Source organism: Sapajus apella, unplaced genomic scaffold (assembly GCF_009761245.1).
Source record: "Sapajus apella isolate SASKATOON/1434 unplaced genomic scaffold, GSC_monkey_1.0 scaffold6, whole genome shotgun sequence".
Classification (NCBI taxonomy): domain Eukaryota; kingdom Metazoa; phylum Chordata; class Mammalia; order Primates; family Cebidae; genus Sapajus; species Sapajus apella.
Genome location: NW_022436946.1, coordinates 554,426 through 577,637, shown reverse-complemented (window position 1 = coordinate 577,637; position 23,212 = coordinate 554,426). Strand labels below are relative to the sequence as shown.

Sequence of the window (23,212 nt, the reverse complement as noted above, 5' to 3'; positions counted from 1 at the left end):
AACGTCCAGTTTGGCAATTTTCAACTATGCTGTGAAGCTAAACAAAAGCTAAATTCCTTAGGAAAAATGTTGTGTTTGTTCCCTTTTCAACAGAAATAAAGTTGGGTCTAAGGAGTTGAAAGAGTTCTGCTCAAAAGCCTATTCTGAAAAAGGAATTTGTCAAAACATTTTCATCTTTAAAAAATTTCGGGCCAGGCACAGTGGCTCACACCTGTAATCCTAGCACTTTGGGAGGCTGAGGCAAGCAGATCATGAGGTCGAGACATCGAGACCATCCTGGCCGACATGGTGAAACCCCATGTCTACTAAGAAACACAAAAATTAGCTAGGTGTGGTGGCGCACCCCTGTAGTTCCAGCTACTCAGCAGGCTGAGGCAGGAGAATCGCTTGAACTCAGGAGGTGGAGGCTGCAGTGAGCCAAGATTGCACCACTGCACTCCAGCCAGGCAACAGAGCAAGACTCTGTCTCAAAAAAAAAAATCTGTCTCAAAAAAAAATTCAAACATGGCTATACATCTTTGTTATTTTTACTCTACTCAATTCTTTCTGAAAACATTTACTATAATTATTAAGGAAATAAAGTGTGGAAGGATCATAGGGAAATACCTGCAATAAAATAAATAGTCGTTAGCATTGGCAACTGCCACTAGGAAGGCGTATACTCCACATACTACTGATAAAAATTGTAGGAACCCATTGGTGGTTCCCATAACCACCACTGATGTTGTGTTAATTCCCACATCAAAAACAAAGAACTAGTTCCATGAGCTGTCAATAATACTCTGAAGGCAACCTATTCATCAGCACCAGAATCCCACTGATTTTCTTCCACATGTTCACAATCTTTTGCCCTCAGTCATCCATCGTATTATACAACTGTTGTGGGAGTGTCAGGCTAACAAAAACCAAAACTGGGCATTGACATTAATGGTAGTTTATTGATGTTTCCCCTGCAAATCTCATATTTTCTGATAATAAAACTTTGCACAGATGTTGGATTTCAAAAGGCTAATTGTATGTTCTCTATCTGAAATCTTAAAATTACAGTACTTCTACGAAAAAAGATGTCTAGTAACATAAATTGCTTCTGCATCGGTTCCACAAACAAGACAAGGACCTAAAACATCCAAACTGTTCACAGACAGAGTCCTACTGGGAAGTAAGCTTGTGATTTCAATTCGGTCTTTTGCAGGATCAGTGCTGAGCCAGGAACTAATGACAGACTGGTGAACATTAGCTTGGTTACTAATGCTATGAGACAAAAACGCGCTGGTTCTTCCTCCTGGAAGAAAACAAGAAAAGAAAAAAATTTTAAGATGATTTTTATATTAGTAAACATGCAAACTTCTACTGATATTTAGACAGGTGATGATTTCAATGTGTTTAATTCTCAGAATAACAGGTTAATAATTCCATTATTATACAAAACCGTTTTTGACCAAAGGCTTATTCAGTGATATTAAATATTCAAATTTCCATGGGATAATATGGATACCAAACTTGAAGTCTTCAGGCAAAGCAGATGATTTCAACTGACTCTTTCTGTTAATCTTTTATTGGAAAGTCTCAGAAAGGTAGCAAAATGGCCAGCAGACAAGTTGAATAAAGAAAGAAAAAAAAAAGAAACCAAAAATGTAGGTAATATATGGAAATATAAACTCTTAGGTAATAAATGATCATGAAAAAGAATTTCTAGACACATATCTAGTTGAATATTTCTAGATTTATATTTCTAGGCCAGGCGTGGTGACTCACGCCTGTAATCCCAGCACTTTGGGAGGCCAAGGCGGGTGGATTGCCTGAGGTCAGGAGTTCGAGACCAGCCTGACCAACATGGATAAACACCGTCTCAAAAAAAAATATATATATATATTTCTAAATATATATTTGTTACTATATTTCTAAAAATATAATCGCCTTACTTCGGATCTTTTTTATGCTTTTTAGATAAATGTTCTTAAAAGTAAATAAGAACACTACTAGATTACAAGCTTTATCTCTAACAGAGCACTGCACTTAATATAGTGTAAAGTGAGGCAGGCAGAAGCAGTATATTTCCATTTTAGGCATTATTTACAACTTTCCTTTCAACTTGCTGTCTGTCATACCAAATAAGTACAAATTTAATTCACTCAGCAAATGACTGAGTACCTACTATGTGCCAGGCTCTGTGCTAAGTGCTCTGTGCAAAGTCCCCATGTCTTGAAGCTTAAAGATTAGTACATTTAAAATCTTGCTAATCCTTTAAAATGTGGCTCAACTTCCTTCTCTAAGAAAACTTTGAAGACAACCTCTAGTTCATGTTTTTCTTTTCTTTCCTTGAACCCTCAGCACTACTTTGTAACAATTCTTATAACCTAATTGAACTTTCCATGCCTCCATCCATGACTATGTCTTAAGAGCAGGTGGCATATTTCCTATTTGTTTTACTTTTTCACAGTGTCTAATATACTGTGCCTTGCAATAGTAGACACAGGATAAAGTTTTATTTCCAGTCTAACCAAGGTTCCTTAAAAGTAAACTTGCAAGTTCAAGACTGTGTGGTTAGCGGAGGAAGGAAATAAAAACCAAGTATATACTTAGTTAATCCTTAGATGAAGCTGTTCATTTCTCTGTAGATGAAGTTAGCATAGACATGCATGCATGTTCCACACATGCTCTCCACTCCAGAATTTTACTAGAGAAGTTTAAAAATTTTTCCCCTTAATTTTTCTATCTTTTACTATTCTTATATTTTACATTGCTCTTGGACACTGTAAAGATTAACATATTATTCAAGCCACTGTGATAAGACTCCTTTCCTCATCTATCTGCTTCCACTCTTCTCCTCCCCCATCCCACAGTCTAATGTCCTTATCATGGGCTACAAAGTCTCATGACTCCTCAGCCACCATCCCTTATCTCCCACCACTCTACCCTGCTGGCTGAGCTGCAACCATGGTGTCCTTGCTGTTCTCTGCCTGTCTCAGGCCCTCAGCATTTGCTGTTTCCTCTGCCTGGAATGCTTTCATGTCACTTACACCTTCACTTCTCCTAAGACTCTGCTCAAATGTTCCTTCTCTCAAATGGCCTCTCCTTGGACTCTCACTAGAGTAGTTCCCCTCACCTCTGTCTCTATTCTTTATCCTCCTACTCTGCTGTACTCTTCATGGTAATTAGCGGTGTATTTGGCCACGTTATTTTCCTTTTTCTTAATTTATTTTTTTGAGATGGAGTCTCGCTTTGTTGCCCAGGCTGGAGTGCAGTGGCACAATCTTGGCTCACTGTAACTGCTGCCTCCCAGGTTCAAGTGATTCTCCTGCCTCAGCCTCCCCAGTAGCTGAGATTACAGGCGCCCACCACCACGCCTGGCTAATTACTGTATTTTTAGTAGAGACAAGGTTTCACCGTGTTGGATGAGGATGGTCTTGAACTCCTGGCCTCAGGTGATCCACCCGCCTCGGCCTCCCAAAGTGCTGGGATTACAGGCGTGAGCCACCATGCCTGGCCTCCTTTTTCTTTTCAGTTTTCTTTCCCACTTTTCTGTGCTCCGCTATATACTGCAGGGGATAGAAGTCGGCAAACTCCACTTTCCAGGCTGCTTTACCATCTGCCATCAGTGGGCCTGCCAACGGGAGGTATTAATGGTGGGTGACTGGAAGGCAGAGGGAAGAAGCAGCTCCTTCCTGCTCCAGGTTTCTGGCAATAACATTGGTGGTAGTTCCAGTCTGGTTGAGGTAGTGCCTTTTCTGCTGATTCAGAACCAACTTTTTTTCGGAGACAAAGTCTCACTCTGTCACCAGGCTGGAGTGCAGTGGCGGGCTCAGCTCACTACAACCTCTGCCTCCCGGGTTCAAGCAATTCTCCTGCCTCAGCTTCCCGAGTAGCTGGGACTACAGGAGCCCACCACCATGCCCAGCTAATTTTTGTATTTTTAGTAGAGATGGGGTTTCATCATGTTGGCCAGGATGGTCTCAATCTCGACTTCGAGATTTGCCCACCTCAGCCTCCCAAAGTGCTAGGATTACAGGCGTGAGTCACTGTGCCCGATCCAGAACATTTACAGCATTTCCAACAGTGCAGCAGCAGGGGTACTAACAATTATTATTTCTGGGTGCTCTCTTTTCTTCCTATTTTTTCTCCCGGCACCCCTCCTATTCCCTTTTATTTTCCTAGCCCTTCTAACACATGTGAGACCACTTCCTTCTACCTCTAAGGTAGTTTCTGATACTCTGATTGGACTCTAATTATCTATTTTTTAACTGTCTGCTAGAATATTTGCTTTATGCGTTGACATTTTGTTCTGCTTACTGTTGTACACCCTAACACCTAGAAGAATGCCTACCACATGATAGGCATTCAGTAAATATTTCTGAATGAATAAGCAAACGAACTTTGGAACCATAGACAAACTCTCAGAAACAGGAAACTTGGAAAATGCAAAAACACACACACATCCTTGATTATAAGCATATGGGTTTTGGCTGACCATAAACTACCACTGACTATAATGAGGAGAGCAGGCCTTTTTTTTTTTCAGATGGAATCTTGCTCTGTCACCCAGGCTGAAGTACAGTGGTATGATCTCGGCTCACTGCAACCTCCACATCCTGGGTTCAAGCAATTCTCTGCCTCAGCCTCCTGAGCAGCTGGCACTACAGGTGCATGCCACCACACCCAGCTAATTTTTTGTATTTTTACTAGAGACAAGGTTTCACCATATTGGCCAGGCTGGTCTTGAACTCCTGACCTCATGATCCACCCTCCTCAGCCTCCTAAAGTGCTGGAATTACAGGTATGAGCCACTGCGCCTGGCTAAGATCAGGCCTTTTAACCTGAGAGGAAACCAGTATCTTCAGTTACATCAAATATCAACTTGCTTCTTGCCACTCACCCAAACTTGGTAATGCAATATAAAAGATTTGTCTGTGTCTGTGCTGGGGCATGAGGGTCCAGGTTAATGGCACTCACAAAGGAGAACGCTGGCTGTCTCAAGTGAGCCAGCTTACAGCATTTCTAGCCATCAGCAATACAGTAGTAAGTAACTTAACAGTCCGATTTCAAGCCCTGTTATATTCAAATTTACTCTGAGGTAAGAGAATAAAAATGTTTTGCCTTTAAGTAAAAAATACAATATGTCTAATTTGGTATTTAAAAGTATAATAAGGCCGGGTACAGCGGCTCCTGCTTATAACTGCAGCATCTCTGGTGGCCCAGGCAGGAGGATTGCTTGAGCTCAGGAGTTTGAGACCAGCCTGGGTAGGATAGTGAGACCTTGTCTCTACAAAAAAAATAAAAAATAAAAAATAAATTAGCTGGTTGTGGTGGCATGTACCTTTGCTCTCAGCTGTTTGGGAGGCTGAGGCAGGAGGATCACTTGAGCTTGGGAGGGTGAGGCTGTAGCAAGCCATGATTATGCCGCTGCAGTCCAGCCTGGATGTCAGAGTAAGACGCTGTCTCAAACAAAACAAAAGTATGAGGCCAGGCGCAGTGTCTCACACCTGTAATCCCAGCACTTTGGGAGGCCGAAGTGGGCAAATCACAAGGTCAGGAGTTCAAGACCAGTCTGGTCAACATGGTGAAACCCCATCTCTACTAAAAATACAAAAAATTAGAAAGAAAAAAAAAAAAAAAGAAAAACTTTGCTGGGTGTAGTGGTGGGTTCCTGTAATCCCAGCTACTCGGGAGGCTGAGGCAGGAGAATCACATGAACCCAGGAGGTGGAGGTTACAGTGAGCCAAGACAATGCCACTGCACTCCAGCCTGGGCAGCAGAGCGAGAGTCTGTCTCAAAAAAAAAAAAGTTTAACAAAATTACTCATAACAGGCTGGGCACAGTGGCTCACACCTATAATCTCAGCACTTTGGGGAGGCTGAGGTGGGCAGATCGCTGAGGCCAGGAGTTTGAGACCAGTCTGGCCAACATAACAAAACCCCATCTCTACTAAAAATACAAAAAAAATTAGCCAGGTATGGTGGCACACACCTGTAATCCCAGCTACTAGGGAAACCGAGGCACGAGAAAAGTTTGAACTCAAGAGGCAGAGGTTGCAGTGAGCCGAGATTGCGCCACTGCACTCCAGCCTGGGTGACTAAGACTTTTTCTCAAAAAAGAAAAAAAAGGCCAGGCACTGTGGCTCCTGTAATCCTAGCACTTTGGGAGGCTGAGGCGGGCAGATCATTTGAGGTCAGGAGTTTGAGACCAGCCTGGCCAACACAGTGAAACCCCATCACTACTAAAAATACAAAAAAATTAGCTGGGCATGGTGGCCCACGCCTGTAGCCCCCAGCTACTCGGGAAGCTGAGGCATGAGAATTGCTTGAATCCAGGAGGTGGAGGTTGCAGTGAGCTGAGATTGTGCCGCTACACTCCAACCTGGGCAACAAAGCGAGACTCTATCTTAAACAACAAAAAAAATTAAACATAGCAATATTCATTAAAAAGTTTTACCTTGATGAAAGAGTAACGACTTTTCAGGTACATCTGTGGAGGCATCCCAATGCCAGAGGGATCCATCTTCAGAGCAGGTAAACAGATGATCTGGGTTGGATGGGTGAAAGTGAACTTCCCACACTAAGAGATAAAAACCAAGGAGCTCATTTCTGTGCAGATTCACTGAACAAACAACATTAACCCCCATCTCTAGGCACCATCTTCTATTATCCTCCATCACATACCTTCAAGCCTCAAGTCTATCATAAAAATTAAAGGCTTCAGAATTAAAGAAAAGACATAACTCTCCAATGGCTATAACATGTAGAAAGGAAAAAGAACACTTTGGGAGGCTGAGGTTGGTGGATCACCAGAGGTCAGGACCAGCCTGGGCAACATAGTGAAACCCTGTCTCTACTAAAAATACAAAAATTAGCCAGTCTTGGTGGCACATGCTTGTAGTCCCAGCTACTTGGGAAGTTGAGACAGGAGAATCACTTGAACTCAGGAGCTGGAGGTTGCAGTGAGCCAAGCCTGCAAAACTGCACTCCAGCCTGGTCAACAGAGTAAGACTGTCTGGAAGAAAAAAAAGAAAAGGAAAAAGAAGCCATATAAATTTGTGTACTGGGCAAGGAAATAAATGAAAATATTGCTAAAACATTTAACCTATTACATTTTTTTATGAAAAAGGTGTGTTATTTTTTTTTTTTTTAAATAGAGACAGGGCTTTGCTATGTTGTCTACCTTGGTCTTCTACTCCTGGCCTTAAGCAATCCTTCTTCCTCAACCTCCCTAAGTGCTGGGATTACAGGTGTGTGCCTGGCTAGGAATGACTATTTTTTAAGGAAAAGTTTTTTTTTTTTCTTTTAAGATGTAGTCTCACTCAGTTGCCCAGGTTGGAGTACAGTGGTGCGATCTTGGCTAACTGCAACCTCCTACTGGGTTCAAGTGATTCTCCTAACTTAGCATCCCAGTAGCTGGGAATACAGGTGCCTGCCACCATGCCCGGCTATTTTTGAATTTTTAGTAGAGACAGGATTTAACTATGTTGGCCAGGCTGGTCTCAAACCCCTGGCCTCAAATGATTCACCTGCCTTGGCCTCCCAAAGTGCTGGGATTATAGGCATGAGCCACTGAGCCAGGATGGAAAAGTTTTTTTTTAATTGGTAAGTTGTCATATTTTTCAACTCCTGTGTCATTAATATATGAAGATTGTATCATTGGAAAGACTGAGAAAGACCCTAATAGAAAAATAAAAATGATTTCTAAGAGGCAATATCCAATATTGGTTAATGCCAAGATTCTGAATACTTCTGGTCTCTATTATAGGAATAGCAACTGACTTCTTACAAACAAAAGTTTGGAAATGTTCCAAAAATTTGAATCCAGTTTCAGATGGAGGGATTTTTATTTTTTATTTGCTGATTATTTATCAAGAGAAACTATTTCTTAGCCCACATATTTATGCTTCATACTTTAGGAACACAGATCAGTGACAAACTTCTACATAATTCAACGCAAAGAATTTCTCTATTATTTTGAAACCGTCTTGCTCTGGCTCCCAGGCTGGAGTGCAGGGTGGCATGGTCACAGCTCACTGCAGCCTTGACCTCTCAGGCTTAAGCAATCTGCCTATCTCAGCCTCCCAAGTAGCTAGGACTACAGGCATGCGTCACCATACCCAGCTAATTTTTGTTTTGTTTTGTTTTGTTTTATTCTTGAGATGGAGTCTCTTTCTGTCGCCAGGCTGGAGTGCAGTGGCGCAATTTTGGTTCACTGCAACCTCCACCTCCCAGGGTCAAGTGATTCTCCTGCCTCAGCCTCCCGAACAGCTGTGACTACAGATGTGCGCCATCACACCCAGCTAATTTTTGTATTTTTAGTAGAGATGGGGTTCCATCATGTTGGCCAGGATGGTCTCGATCTCCTGACCTCATGGTCTGCCTGTCTTGGCCTCCCAAAGTGCTGGGATTACAGGTGTGAGTCATTGAGCCTGGCTAATTTTTGTATTATTTATTTATTTATTTATTGAGATGGAGTCTTGCTCTGTTGCCCAGGCTGGCGTGCAGTGGCACAATCTTGGCACATTGCAACCTCTACCTCCTAGGTTCAAGCAATTCTCCTGTCTCAGCCTCCCAAGCAGTTGAGACTACAGGCATGTGCCACCATGCCCAGCTAATTTTTGTATTTTTAGTAGAGATGGAGTTTCACTATGTTGGCCAGGCTGGTCTCGAACTCCTGACCTCATGATCCACTCACCTTGGCTTCCCAAAGTGCTGGGATTACAGGTGTGAGCCACTGTGCCTGGCCTAAATTTTTTATTTTTAACAGAGACAGAGTTTCTCCATGTTGCTCAAGTTGGTCACAAATTCCTGGGCTCAAGTGATCTGCCTGCCTTGAACTCCCAAAGTGCTAGAATTACAAGCATAAACTACTGTGCCCAGTCCCAAAGAAACTGTATGTATTCCAAAATCACACTGCATTCTGAAAGATATCAGCCTCCCTCATTTCCTCAAAATCTTTTATGGAATCATAATTTCTCTTCTTTTCTTTTTTTTTTTTTTTTTGAGATGGAGTCTTGCTCTGTCGCCAGGCTGGAGTGCAATGGCGTGATTTCGGCTCATGGCAACCTCTGCCTCCTGGGTTCAAGCAATTCTCCTGCCTCAGCCTCCTGACTGGCACTACAGGTATGCACTACCACACCCAGCTAATTTTTGTTTTTGTTTTTTTTTTAAAGATGGGGTTTCACCATGTTGGTCAGGCTGGTCTTGAACTCCCGACCTCAGGTGATCCACCCGCCTTGGCTTCCAAAGTGCTTGGATTACAGGCATGAGCCACCACACCTGGCTAATTTTCGTATTTTTAGTAGAGACGAGGTTTCTCCATGTTGGCCAGTATGGTCCTGATCTCTTGACCTCGTGATCTGTCCACCTCGGCCTCCCAAAGTGCTGGAATTACAGGCGTGAGCCACCGTGCCTGGACTCTTTTTTTGAATCATAATTTCTATAGAATTATAATAATAAAAAAAATTAGCCAGATGTAGTGGCACATATCTGCAGTCCCAGATACTCAGAAGGGCAAGGCAGGATCATTTGACCCCAGGAAAGTTGAGGCTGAAATGAGGTACCATGTCACTGCACTCCAGCGTGGGCAACATAGGGAGACTGTCTCTATAAAAAATAAAAAATTAGCTGGGTGTGGTGGTGCACGCCTGCAGCCTCAGCTACTTGGGAGGCTGAGGTGGGAAGATTTATTGAGCCAGGGAGGCGAGGCTGAGGCTGCAGTGGGCTGTGATCCACTGCACTTCCACCTGGGTGACAGAGACACTGTTTAAAAAAAAAAGTTTATCTCTGGGTGTGGTAGCTCACGCTTGTAATCTCAGCACTTTGGGATGCCAAGGCAGGCAGATCACCTGAAGTCAGAAGTTGGAGACCAGCCTGGCTAATGTGGTGAAACCCCATTTCTACTAAAAATATAAAAATCAGCCAGGGGGCACATGCCTGTAGTCCCAGCTACTAGGGAGGCTGAGGCAGGAGACTGGCTTGAACCTGGGAAGCGGAGGTTGCAGTTAGCTGAGATCACATCACTACACTCCAGCCTGGGCAACAGAGTGAGACTCCATCTCAAAAAAAAAAAAAAAGTATAATCCATTCTGGCATGATATCAAAGACAGAGCGATAAAATGAAAAATTTCTGTCCAGTCAAATCATCTCCACCAGAATCAAAAGGCGGAAAAAAGAAAAGCTTATAAATCTATGGTTCATATAAAAAAAAAAAGATGCAACAATAAATTGAGGAGCACAGCATTCATTAGCAAATATGACAAATAGCCTGCATTTGCATGTGAAAAGGGCATTCCTGCACACTTAACTATGGCAATATAAAATGGCATGATTTTTGTTACCTTTTTTTTTTTAGGGGGGTGGGGTCTCACTGTATTGTCCAGGCTGGAGTGCACAGATGCAATAAAAATATACTATAGCCTGAATTCCTGGACTCAAGCAATTCTCCTGCCTTGGCCTCCTGAGAAGCTGGTGCATGCCACCCCACCTGGCTTAAATTAGTATTATTAGCTTTTTAAAAAGGTTATGTTGCCTAAGCTGACCTCAAACTCTTGGGCTGAAACAATCTTCCCGCCTCAGGCTTCTGAGTAGCTAGAACTACAGGTATGTGCCAATGTGCCTGGCTTAAACAGGTATTATTTTATTTTATTTTTTTTTTTGAGACGGAGTTTCGCTCTTGTTACCCAGGCTGGACTGCAATGGCGCGATCTCGGCTCACTGCAACCTCCATCTCCTGGGTTCAGGCAATTCTCCTGCCTCAGCCTCCTGAGTAGCTGGGATTACAGGCACACACCACCATGCCCAGCTAATTTTTTGTATTTTTAGTAGAGATGGGGTTTCACCATGTTGACCAGGATGGTCTCGATCTCTTGACCTCGTGATCCACCTGCCTTGGCCTCCCAAAGTGCTGGGATTACAGGTGTGAGCCACCGCGCCCGGCCAACAGGTATTATTTTTGTGTAGAATACTCTTGTCAATGGATTATGCAAAATGTTTGACCTATCAACTCTACTTCTAAAGAATTATCCTAAGAAAATAAGTAGGCCGGGTGCAATGGCTCATGCCTGTGATCCCAGAACTTTGGGAGGCTGAAGCAGGTGGATCACGAGGTCAGGAGTTCAAGACCAGCCTGACCAATATGGTGAAACCCCGTCTCTACTAAAAATACAAAAAATTAGCTAGGCCCACAGTGGCATACATCTGTAACCCCAGCTGCTTGGGAGGCTGAGACAGGAGAATTGCTTGAACCAGGAGGTGGAGGGTGCAGTGAGCTGAGATTGCGCCACTGCACTCTAGCCTGTGCGACAGAGCAAGACTCTGTCTCAAAAAAAAAAAAAAAAAAAAAAAAAAAAAAAAAAAAAAAAAAAGCTGGGCGCAGTGGCTTACGCCTGTAATCCCAGCACTTTGGGAGGCCGAGGCGGGTGGATCACAAGGTCAAGAGATCGAGACCATCCTGGTCAACACAGTGAAACCCGTCTCTACTAAAAATACAAAAAATTAGCTGGGCATGGTGGCGCATGCCTGTAATCCCAGCTACTCAGGAGGCCGAGGCAGGAGAATTGCCTGAACCCAGGAGGTGGAGGTTACGGTGAGCCCAGACCACGTCATTGCACTCCAGCCTGGGTAACAAGAGCGAAACTCCGTCTCAAGAAAAGAAGCACATAAGGCTGGGCATAATGGCTCATACCTGTAATCCTGGCACATTGGAAGGATCGTATAAGTCAAGGAGTTCAAGGCTGCAATGAGCTATGATCACACCACTACGATACTCCGGCCTGGGTGACAGAGACAGACCCTGTCTCAAAAAAAAAAAAAAAAAGGTACATAAATATCTAAGAATTCTTAGTACAGTTTTGGATATAAGACTGAAACCTGTGGCTGGTATGGTGGCTCATAGCTTACACCTGTAATCTCAGTACTTCCTGAGGATCACTTGAGCCCAGGAGTTTGAAACCAGTCTAGGCAATAAAGCAAAACCCCATATCCACAAACAAACAAACAACAACAACAAAAATCAACTAGGCATGGTGGCACACACCTATAGTCCTATCTACTTGGGAGGCTGATATGGGTGGATCACCTGAGCCCTGGAGGTCAAGGGTGTAGTGAGCCGTGACTGCACCACTGCACTCCAGCCTGGGCAACAGATTCAGACGCTGTCCCTTAAAAAAAAAAAAAAAAAAAAAAAAAGGCCAGGCGCAGTGGCTAATGCCTGTAATCCCAACACTTTGGGAGGCTGAGGTGGGCAGATCATCTGAGGTCAGGAGTTTGAGACCAGCCTGACCAATATGGAGAAAACCCATCTCTATTAAAAATTCAAAATTAGCCGGGTGTGATGGCACATGCCTGAAATCCCACCTACTCGGGGAGGCTGAGGCAGGAGAACTGCTTGAACCTGGGAGGCTGAGGCTGTGGTGAGCAGAGATGGTGCCATTGCACTCCAGCATGGACAAGAGTAAAACTCTTGTCTCAAAAAAAAAAGAAACATGTTAAAGAACTTAAATGTCAAGTAAAAAGAGATTAGATAATTATTTAAATTAAAAGCTATCATGTAAAATGATCCATGTGTGCCATTATGAAAAGGTGCTTATTATATGTCATATAACTCGCCCAATAAAAACTTTCTGTATCTCCACAATACTTACTTTCAGCTTCATGAGCCTTCAGCAGAGATACAGGCATAGTACCTTGTCTAACATCCCAAATACTCAACATTCCATCTTGGCCACCAGTAGCTACAACATGCTGTTGGTTGGGATGTCTATCAACGCAGTGGAGTGGCACTCGGTCCCCAGTCCTTTTGCGGGAGATAACATTGACATCAAAATCAGATAAAGTATAATTTATCTTTGTGTAACACAAGAAACATGTTTTTTTTGTTGTTGTTGTCATTTTCGAGACAGGGTCTCACTCTGCTACCCAGGCTGGATTGTGGCACTGCAATCGAGGCTCACTGCAGGCTCGAACTCCCTGGGCTCAGGTGATCCTCCCACGTCAGCCTCCTCCTGAGTAGCTGGGATTACTTGTGTGCACCATCACGCCTGATTAACTTTTTGTAGTTTTGTAGAGATGGGGTTTCTCCATGTTGCCCAGGTTGATCTTGAACTCCCAGCCTCAAGCGACCTAGCCACCTTGGCCTCCCAAAGTGCTGGGATGACCAGCATGAGACACTGTGCCCAGCCTGGATTTTTCTTTTTTTAGAGAAAGGGTCTTGACCAGGCTTAGTGGCTCATGCCTGAAATCCTAGCACTTTGGGAGGCCAAGGCAGGTGGATCACTTGCGGTCAGGAGTTCAAAACCAATCTGGCCAACATGGTGAAACCCCATCTCTACTAAAAATACAAAAACTAGCCAGGCATGGTTCGTTTTTGTAGAGACAGGGGTCTCGCTATGTTGCCCCAGCTGATCTCAAACTTCTCACCGCAGGTGATCCTCCCAAAGTGTTGGGATTACAGGCGTGAGTCACCATGTTCAGCCAAGAAACATGTTCTATATGGTAACTAAACAACAACTTAGTGGCTGGAGCTACTGGCTGAATATTTTTTTAAAATTTGAGACCGAGTTTCATTCTTTTTGCCCAGGCTGGAGTGCAATGGCACGATCTTGGCTCACTGCAAACTCTGCCTCCCTGGTTCAAGTGATTCTCCTGCCTCAGCCCCCCAAGTAGGTGGGATTATAGGCACATGCCATCATGCCTGGCTAATTTTTGTATTTTTAGAAGAGACGGGGTTTCACCATGTTGGCTAGGCTGGTCTCAAACTCCTCCTCAAGTGATCCGCCTGCCTTGGCCTCAGAAAGTGCTGGGATTGGGCCGGGCGCAGTGGCTCAAGCCTGTAATCCCAGCGCTTTGGGAGGCCGAGGCGGGTGGATCACGAGGTCAAGAGATCGAGACCATCCTGGTCAACACAGTGAAACCCCGTCTCTACTAAAAATACAAAAAATCAGCTGGGCATGGTGGCGCGTGCCTGTAATCCCAGCTACTCAGGAGGCTGAGACAGGAGAATTGCCTGAACCCAGGAGACGGAGGTTGCGGTGAGCCGAGATCGCGCCATTGCACTCCAGCCTGGGCAACAAGAGCGAAACTCCGTCTCAAAAAAAAAAAAAAAAAAAAAAAAGAAAGTGCTGGGATTACAGGTGTGAACCACCACGCCGGGCCTGGCTAAATCTTAATGATGCCAAAAAATGAACTAAATTAGATATATTTCCAAATAGTACAATTTTGAAAAAATTCAAGGCCACAATTATTCATTCTCACTTCAATATGGACACATGAATGAAGGGTAATCTGATGGTAAGATGTACAAATCACATTTCCACTTCTTAGTTTTTTATTTATTTTTTTTTAAAGATGGGGTTTCTCTATGATGGCCAGGCTGGTCTTGAACTCCTGACCTCAGGTGATCCACCCACCTCAGCCTCCCAAACTGCTAGGATTACAGGTGTGAACCACCATGCTCGGCACTTCTTAGATTTTTTAAAAAAATCATATATCAACTGTACTAAATATTATTTATCATCTTATTTAATGCTTAGTTTTTGTAACTATTTTTTCAGTGTGACACATTCTATTTTCTTATGAGAAAAGGTTGTACACCTAAAAGGGGAGATTTCTGCTTAGAAAAAAAATCTGGAATTATATTTTTCCCCTAATCATTATATCTGGAATATATTTTATCCATTAAACAATCATTGAAAGAGCAGAAATAAGTTCTCCACAAAATAATACAGACTTCAAAGAGTAAAGGTTCTGAGTCACTATAACAAACAATTACTAAATGAAAGTAGTGTCAACCCCATCAAGTTATGCTTTCTCTACCAAATTTAATCAGGGATCACCCTCTTAAAATGTAATTAAAATACAATATAGCTTAAAGCCAATTGCTATAAACAACCGAACGCATTAATTTTGGATTACATTACTGAAATTACAAATCAATACTTACAGTGACAATATCTGAGAAGGCTCATTTCCTTGTTGTCTGAAATCCCATATTTTCAACTGTCCAATTGAATTCACAGTAAGAATCTCAGGAGTTCGAAGAAAGGTTACAGCATGGAGTGTACTACTATCTGCATTGTCTAAAAATTTTAAAAAATCGTAATATGTGTTAATGAGTTCCTTTTTTCCAAGAAAATCTTAAATCACACTCCTTTCATGGATTGCTATATTACAAATACAATTTCCAGTAACTCATAATTTAAATTTCTATAGAAAAGTGCACGGTAATGTACGTTTAAACGGATTCTCTTTGGATGGAAAAATATTACAGGACACCTGAACTGTTTTGTTTTTCTTTTTATTTTTTTGAGATGGATATTGTCGTGTCACCCAGGCTGGAGGGCACTGGTGTGGTCTTGGCTTACTGCAACCTCTACCTACCTCCCGGGTTCAAGTGATTCTCGTGCCTCGGCCTCCCTAGTAGCTGGGATTACAGGCACACACCACAACGCCTGGCTAATTTTTGTATTTTTAGTAGAGACAGGATTTCATCACATTGGCCAGGCTGGTCTCGAACTCCTGAGCTCAGGTGATCCACCCACCTCGGCCTCCCAAAGTGCTGGGTTTACAGGCGTGAGGCACCGAGCCCACCCTTGAACTGTTTTCGAAATGGAAGGCTGAGTTTTCATACATTCTTTTTTAACTCTTAAGATTGTTACCCTGCATTTCTGAGAGAGTTGTTCAAGCTCCCCTAAACACAATCTTATTTCCCACTAGTTCCTGACCTAGAACTTCCCTTCTATTGGGCCAAACCCCAGTGCTTTCTACAGAGCTCATGCCAACCTTGTATTATTCTGCAGACTCATCCGAAATCTACTTATTTTCATCCTCATCAACTCTCGCCCTCTCTATGAAGTCATTCCTGATTGTTATAATGGTCCTTTTGTTGATTTCCTGGTGTTTAGAACTTATGCCTCATAATTTAACATATACTTTACAGACTTTAGTTTGTGCCATTCCTCTACACTGGCACCAGACAACAGTCATTAATTAACAAATAAGTGATGTTGCCCAGTGCAGTGGCTCACGCCTGTAATCCTAACACTTTGGGAAGCGAAGGCAGGTGATTCACTTGAGCCCAGGAGTTTGAGACCAGCCTGGACAGCATGGTAAAACCTCATTTCTACAAAAATTAGCCTGGCATGGTGGTATGCATCTGTGGTCCCAGATTCTTGGGAGGCTGAGGCAGGAGGATTGCTTGAACCTGGTAGGCAGAGGTTGCAGTGAGCTGGGATCATGCCACTGCGCTCCAGCCTGGGTGACAAAGCAAGACCTTGTCACAAAAAAAAAAAAAAAAAAAAAGTAATGCAATTAAACTCAGAACTGAAAACCATAATAAACAACACAAAAGGCTGGGCACGGTGGCTCACACCTGTAATCCCAGCACTTTGGGAGGCCAAGGTGGGCAGAGTACATGGTCAAGAGATTGAAACCATCCTGGCCAACATGGTGAAAGCCCATCTCTACCAAATATACAAAAATTAGCTGGGAGTGATGGTGGGTGCCTGTAGTCCCAGCTACTCGGGAGGCTCAGGCAGGAGAATTGCTTGAACCTGTGAGGCGGAGGTGGCAGTGAGCCAAGATCATGCCACTGCACTCCAGCCTGATGACAGACTGAGACTCCGTCTAAAAAGTAAATAAATAAATAAAACAAAACAAAAAATGGACTAATGGGCTCAATTCCTAGCGATTCTGATTCAAGAGGTCTAGAGTGGTGGACAGTTAAAACTTCTTCAGGCAAGTCTTACTGAAGCATAGTTGAGAACCAATACACTGAGTTTGCCACCTAAAAGATGTAATCTCTGTGATTTTGCATTATAGACTCCTTGCAATCTGGCCCGTTTACCCTTCCCTTGCTTCGTCTTTCATCTCTCCTGCATAAATATCTAAAGTCGGGTCAAACTATACTTTTTGTCATTCTCTGAAGGTCTTTATTCTGCCTCTGGCCTATTCCCTTTGTCTAGCATGCCATCTTTTAGTATTACTTATGGTCTAGAACCTAGAAAAAACTATTAATTACTACCTTTTCCCAGATGCTTTATCTGATAATCCCCTCTGGCCAAAGAAAAAAAAAAGGTTTCTGTCTCCTCTAGTCAGTCATTTGTACTGGCCTCATCAATATACTGTCTTGACAAAAGAATCCTGGGGTGAGGGGGGGGGTGTGTGTGCGCGCGCGCGCACGCGCACATTTATATATATATATTTTTGAGACACAGTCTTGCTGTCACCCAGGCAGGAATGCTGTAGTGTGATACTGGCTCACTAAAGCCTCTGCCTCCTAGGTTCAAGCAATTCTCATGCTTCAGCCTTCCGAGCTGAAGGGATTATAGGCGGGTGCCACCATTGCCAGTTAATTTTTGTATTTTTAGTAGAGACAGGATTTCGCCATGTTGGCCAGGCTAGTCTTGAACTCGTGGCCTCAAATGATCTGCTTGTCTTGACTTCCTGAAGTGCTGGGATTATAGGCATGAGCCACTGCACCAGTCCATGTATTTTTATATCCCTCAATCATTTAACATTGTGTTTACTTTTGAGACAGGGTCTTGCTCTGTTGCCAGGCTGGAGTGCAGTGGTGTGATCTCAGTTCACTGCAACGTCTGCCTCCTGGGTTCAAGCAATTCTCCTGCCTCAGCCTCCCCAGTAGCTGAGACTACAGGTGCGCACCACCATGCCCAGCTAGGTTTTGTATTGTTGGTAGAGACGGGCTTTCACCATGTGGCCAGGGTGGTCTGGATCTCTTGACCTCGTGATCCACGCTGCCTGACTGTATTTACTTAGTACATCATAAGTACTCAATTACTCTGTGAGAGATGAAAGAAATAAAATGATTTTTCTTTTTTTGAGATGGAGTCTCCTTCTGTTTCCCAGGTAGGAATGTGGCAGTGCCATCTCAGCTCACTGCAACCTCAGCCTCTCAGGTTCAAACAATTCTCCTGTCTTGGCCTTCTGAGTACCTGGGATTACAGGCATGTACTACCACACCCAGCTAACTTTCGTATTTTTAGTAGAGATGGTTTCACCATGTTGGCCAGGCTGGGATTCTTCTTACCTATGGTTCTTACAGCTTCCTTGTGATCAGCTCTGAAGAGATTTATTCGACCATCCTCTCCAACTGTAACAATTTCTGGGTTGTTACACACAATACCTGTACATGGTGCACTGCTATAGGAAGGACTGCCGGGGCCTGTGTGGTAGTGAGCTGTAGTCCATTGCTGGTTGACTGACAGAGTCTAGACATCAGAAATGAGGATACTATTAAAGAAAGTTTAAGGAACTAGCCCTTCTTCCCAACAGGAGTATCTTTAAATTCTGACTCACACCCTTCTAGAAGAATAAATCTCTCTTTTTTCCTTTAGAGTAATGAAATCTAGAAACTACTTCTATCAAAGTTCTGTATACTGAGGTTGGGCACAGTGGCTCATGCCTGTAAACCCAGCACTTTGGGAGGCCAAGGTGGGCGTATCACCTGAGGTCAGGAGTTCGGGACCAGCCTGACCAACATGAAGAAACCTTGTCTCTAAAAAAATAAATAAATAAATAAAATAAAGAAGTTCTGTATACTGAATTAAATTCAAAAGGAATATTGTTTAATAATGCCCCACAGACTGGGCGCAGTGGCTCAAGCCTGTAATCCCAGCACTTTGGGAGGCCAAGGCGGGTGGATCACAAGGTCAAGAGATTGAGACCACCCTGGTCAACATGGTGAAACCCCGTCTCTACTAAAAATACAAAACATTTGCTGGGCATGGTGGCGCGTGCCTGTAATCCCAGCTACTCAGGAGGTTGAGGCAGGAGAATTGCCTGAACCCAGGAGGCGGAGGTTGCGGTGAGCCGAGATTGCGCCATTGCACTCCAGCCTGGGTAACAAGAGGGAAACTCCGTCTCAAAAAAAAAAATAATGCCCCACAGTTACCTCAAACTACAGTAATGACATCATTTAGGGATCAAGCAGTTGGATGTTCAAAAGCAACTGTTTATATTCTTATGGGAATGAACCTACATCTAAAATATAAATCTCTGGTCCACCACTGTGGCTCATGCCTATAATCCCAGCACTTTGGGTGGCAGGTGGATTACCTGAGGTCAGGACTTTGAGACCAGCCTGGCCAACATGGCAAAATCCCATCTCTACTAAAAATACAAAAATTAGCCAGGTGTGGTGGCACCTGCCTGTAATCCCAGCTACTTGGGAGGCTAAGTTGGGAGAATAACTTGAACCAGGAAGCGCAGGTTGCAGTGAGCGGACATCACGTTACTGCACTCCAGCCTGGGTGACAGAGAGAGACTCTGTCTCAAAAATAAATAAATAAATAAATAGAATAAAACATAAAGCTCTTATCGGTTTTTGTAAATGACTCAAAAAAACACTTAACATGAACTGGGTCTTGATATTTACTAGGCATGTCTATTAGAAAGGTTACCTTTGGCTGGGCGTGGTGGCTCACACCTGTAGTCCCAGTACTTTGGGAGGCCAAGACAGGCGGATCACCTGAGGTCGGGAGTTCAAGACCAGCCTAACCAACATGGAGAAACGCCGTCTCTACTAAAAATACAAAATTAGCCGGGCACAGTGGCGCATCCTTGTAATCCCAGCTACTGGGGAGGCTGAGGCAGGAAAATTGCTTGAACCCAGGAGGTGGAGATTGTGGTAAGCCGAGATCATGCCACTGCACTCCAGCCTGGGCAACAAGAGCAAAACTCCGTCTCAAAAAAAATTCACTTTTCTATTTTATTATTTTTTTTTTTCCTTTTTTTTTTTTTCCCTAGAAAACAATATTCTATCAAAAAAAATTCACTTTTCAAACTAAAGTTCTTTACCTGGTTATTTGGATGGTGAAGGAAAACTGTTACACATCCTGTTGATGAAGCAGTGACAATTCTTTCCTGGTCAAAAAACTAAAGAGAAAATTTCTGCTTGCTGAAGATTCAGAAAAATTAGTAGGGAGGAAGTCCATTTGTTTATTTAACTTGATTAGTAGTAAAACTTGCAACAATTTTGAAAAGTGAAGTCTATGAGTGCTAAGCAAATAAATAAAATGTGTTAATGGAGCTGAAAGTCCAAACTGCCATACAAATAAGAGTATTTTCTTTATTTTTATTTTTACTTTTTTTAGTAGTGATCAAAAATAAGAGTATTTTCATAAATAAACAATATTTTTAGGCCGGGCGCAGTGGCTCAAGCCTGTAATCCCAGCACTTTGGGAGGCCGAGGCGGGTGGATCACGAGGTCAAGAGATGGAGACCATCCTGGTCAACATGGTGAAACCCCGTCTCTACTAAAAATACAAAAAATTAGCTGGGCATGGTGGTGCGTGCCTGTAATCCCAGCTACTCAGGAGGCTGAGGCAGGAGAATTGCCTGAACCCAGGAGGCGGAGGTTGCGGTGAGCCGAGATCGCGCCATTGCACTCCAGCCTGGGTAACATGAGCGAAACTCCGTCTCCAAAAAAAAAAAAAAAAAAACCAATATTTTTTTTCTAAATACATTCACTTACAATTGATTTAATTTGAGACCAACACAATAAAACCTTTCAGAGATTACAGGCTCTCCCAGCACTTTGGGGGGCCTACGTGGACCGATTGCTTAAGCTCAGGAGTTCAAGACCAGCTTGGGCAATATGGTGAGACCCTGTCTCCACAATAATACAAAAATGAGTTGAGCTTGTGGGGAGGCAGAGGTTGCAGTGAGCCAAGATCAAGCCACTGCATTCCAGCCTGGTTGACAGGGTGAGACTCAGTTTCAAAAAAAGAATAAAAATTTTAAAAAAGAAAATATCTTTCCTAGGGCTAGGTAGCTTTCTGGAGAATAAAATGCAGGGACTCTCCACATCAGGATTTGAAAACTTAATTTCATCCCCACCACTCACTACTGGTTTTGAGACTTTGGCCAAGTTAAGCTCTCTAAATCGTGGTAAATCTTTAAAACGGGAGTACTAATTTCTACTTAGGGAATTGTTATGAGAATTCAAAAAACAAAATGATGTAAAACCCCCTGCACAGTATCTGTCACATAGAACATGCTCAAGATATACTAGTCTCAATTTTCTCATTAGTAAAACAAAGATAACGATACTTGATTCACCGGCATGCAACAATAAATTAACTTTTGTAAAGCTCCCAAAACGGTACTTAGCACATAGCCGATGGTCAATTAATAAAAAGTATGATTAAATCTGTATCCCCTTTCGCCGTCCTTTTTCTGCCACTAAATGACTAAATGACGTCAGGCAAATTCTAACTTATGGGGCACTCAGTTTTCTGTAAACCAGACAACCTCTACGATCCTCTGCTTGTTTACATGTATTACTCAGTACTTTCAAATTTAGTTTCTGCATACTACAAACATTTACCTGTAAATCCATTATATCACCATGGTGTCTGATATCACACAATAACTGATGGTCTCCTTCAAACCCTCCATCAGAGTCCAAGTTTCCAAAATCTCCAATAGACCACAGTGCAACATAATTTTCCTGTAAAACAAAGAGTTTTGTCTTGAGATGACATAAACGTCATCTCTCGGAAAACAAAAGTTGACCTGCTGTCAGAAAATCTTGCTCCAAAACATTTCAAACAAATGGTATGGTGAGTTTAAAACGCAATGAGATACAAGGCTCAGGCACACCGGCACCGGCTCTGAACTATGGGGTAACCGCGTCTGAGACAGGGGTCCCGGGGACCTAGAATTGCGAGAAGAACCAGAAGGTGGGAATTGGCGCGCGGGCGGACAGGGGTGCAGCTCAACCGGAGAAAGGGAGGAGGAGGTAGGGGCTCCTTATCAGCAGGGATACCTCATTGTCCCAAGATCCCGTAGCGAACGTTTCTGCGGTCTGCAAACTTCCCGGAGGCAGCGGTCGCCAGCGGGTTTTGCTGATTTTCTGAGACACAAACTTCGCATAAATTTCCTCCATGCCGAAAGCAAACGCAGCAGGTACTGCGAGAAGCAAGCACAATGCGCGCCTCTCAGCCCCGCCTCTTCCCGCGGAGCTCTGATTGGATGGGACTATAGGAGGGAAACGGTGGCTGCAGAGAGTCAATTCTCATCGGCAGCCAGTGTGGGAATAGCCAGCATTGCGAATTGGGAGAACATAGCCTGAGAGACCCATCTCATAAAGCAGCTCTGAACAAAGGCAAGAGCGCTTTGGCCTTTGAGCAGTAGGACTTGCTGCTAATCTGCAATATCAGTATTTTCTTGTGTTCAGTAATTGTTCAGTGTAAAATTTAAGAACAAAAATAGAAAAAAATCAATGCAGTAGAAAAAAATCAATGCAGTAGAAACCACACCTAAGCAGTTGCAGATCACTGCGCAAAGAAAACGATTCAAAAGTCCTTACGCATGTAAGTACCTCGAATAAAGTGCCAACGTACTATCCTAAATCTCTCCCTATAGTTTCTCAAACAAATACTTTGCTTCAAAGTTAATACACACTGTCAAAGCCTGGAGTTGGAATTCTGAAGACTCCAGTTTTAGCTTTTTTTTTCTTTTTTTAAGGCGAGGTTTCACCATGTTGGTCAGGCTGGTCTTGAACTCCCGACCTCAGGTGATCCACCCGCCTTGGCCTCCAAAGTGCTTGGATTACAGGCGTGAGCCACCACGCCCGGCCTCCAGTTTTAGTTTTGATGCCAATTGCCTAGCTTTGGTCAAGTCCATTATGTGCATGATTAAGAATGAGGTTGGTGATATCTATTGAAAACGGCCCAGGAATCAGTTTTCTAGGTTCCTCTGTGCTTTTGGTTGCACCTGCAGTATTTTTCCCATCCTCTTTGTTCCTCAGAATCCTGCCTATCCTTCAAGAATCTGCTATTTCCTGTACCATTTCCTGTACGATGACCCCAGCCAATGTTCATCTAAATCAACATCGCTTTTTTTCAAGACAGAGTCTCACTCTGTGGCCCAGGCTGGAGGGCAGTGGCGCAATCTCAGCTCACTGCAACCTCTGCCTCCCAGGTTCAGGTGATTCTCCCACCTCAGCATCCAGGGTAGCTGGGACTACACGCCGACACCAGCATGCATGGCTGATTATTGCATTTTTCTGTAGAATCGGGATTTCGCCATATTGGCCAGGCTGGTCTCGAACTCCTGACCTCAGGTGATCCGCCCACCTTGGCCTCCCAAATTGCTGAATTACAGGCATGAGCTAGCACTGGATATCTAGAGTATTAATGGCATATATTTTAGATATTTTCTTTCCTTCCTTCCTTCCTTCCTTCCTTCCTTCCTTCCTTCCTTCCTTCCTTCCT

General features: G+C 43.4%; 1 protein-coding gene across 1 annotated transcript; it reads right to left on the bottom strand.

The window, feature by feature from the left end:
* Nucleotides 1–918: 918 nt before the first annotated feature.
* On the bottom strand, nucleotides 919–21,951 carry NUP43 (nucleoporin 43). Its single transcript, XM_032274486.1, has 8 exons — nucleotides 21,763–21,951; nucleotides 21,322–21,444; nucleotides 19,791–19,868; nucleotides 18,022–18,202; nucleotides 14,917–15,052; nucleotides 12,620–12,771; nucleotides 6,430–6,552; nucleotides 919–1,282 (listed from the first exon to the last, which is right to left on the bottom strand). Exons 1-8 carry the CDS (start codon nucleotides 21,880–21,882, stop codon nucleotides 1,053–1,055), a joined length of 1,143 nt encoding a protein of 380 aa, XP_032130377.1. The 5' UTR covers nucleotides 21,883–21,951; the 3' UTR covers nucleotides 919–1,052.
* Between the last annotated feature and the right edge of the window lie 1,261 nt (nucleotides 21,952–23,212).

Coding starts and splice junctions, on each gene's coding strand:
- NUP43 (XM_032274486.1), bottom strand. CDS start 21,882: ATGGAGGAAATTTATGCGAAGTTTGTGTCTCAGAAAATCAGCAAAACC. Junction 18,203..19,790: donor TTCACCATCCAAATAACCAG/GTAAAGAACTTT, acceptor TCTGATGTCTAG/ACTCTGTCAGTCAACCAGCA. Junction 15,053..18,021: donor GGAAGCTGTAAGAACCATAG/GTAAGAAGAATC, acceptor TAAAATTTTTAG/ACAATGCAGATAGTAGTACA.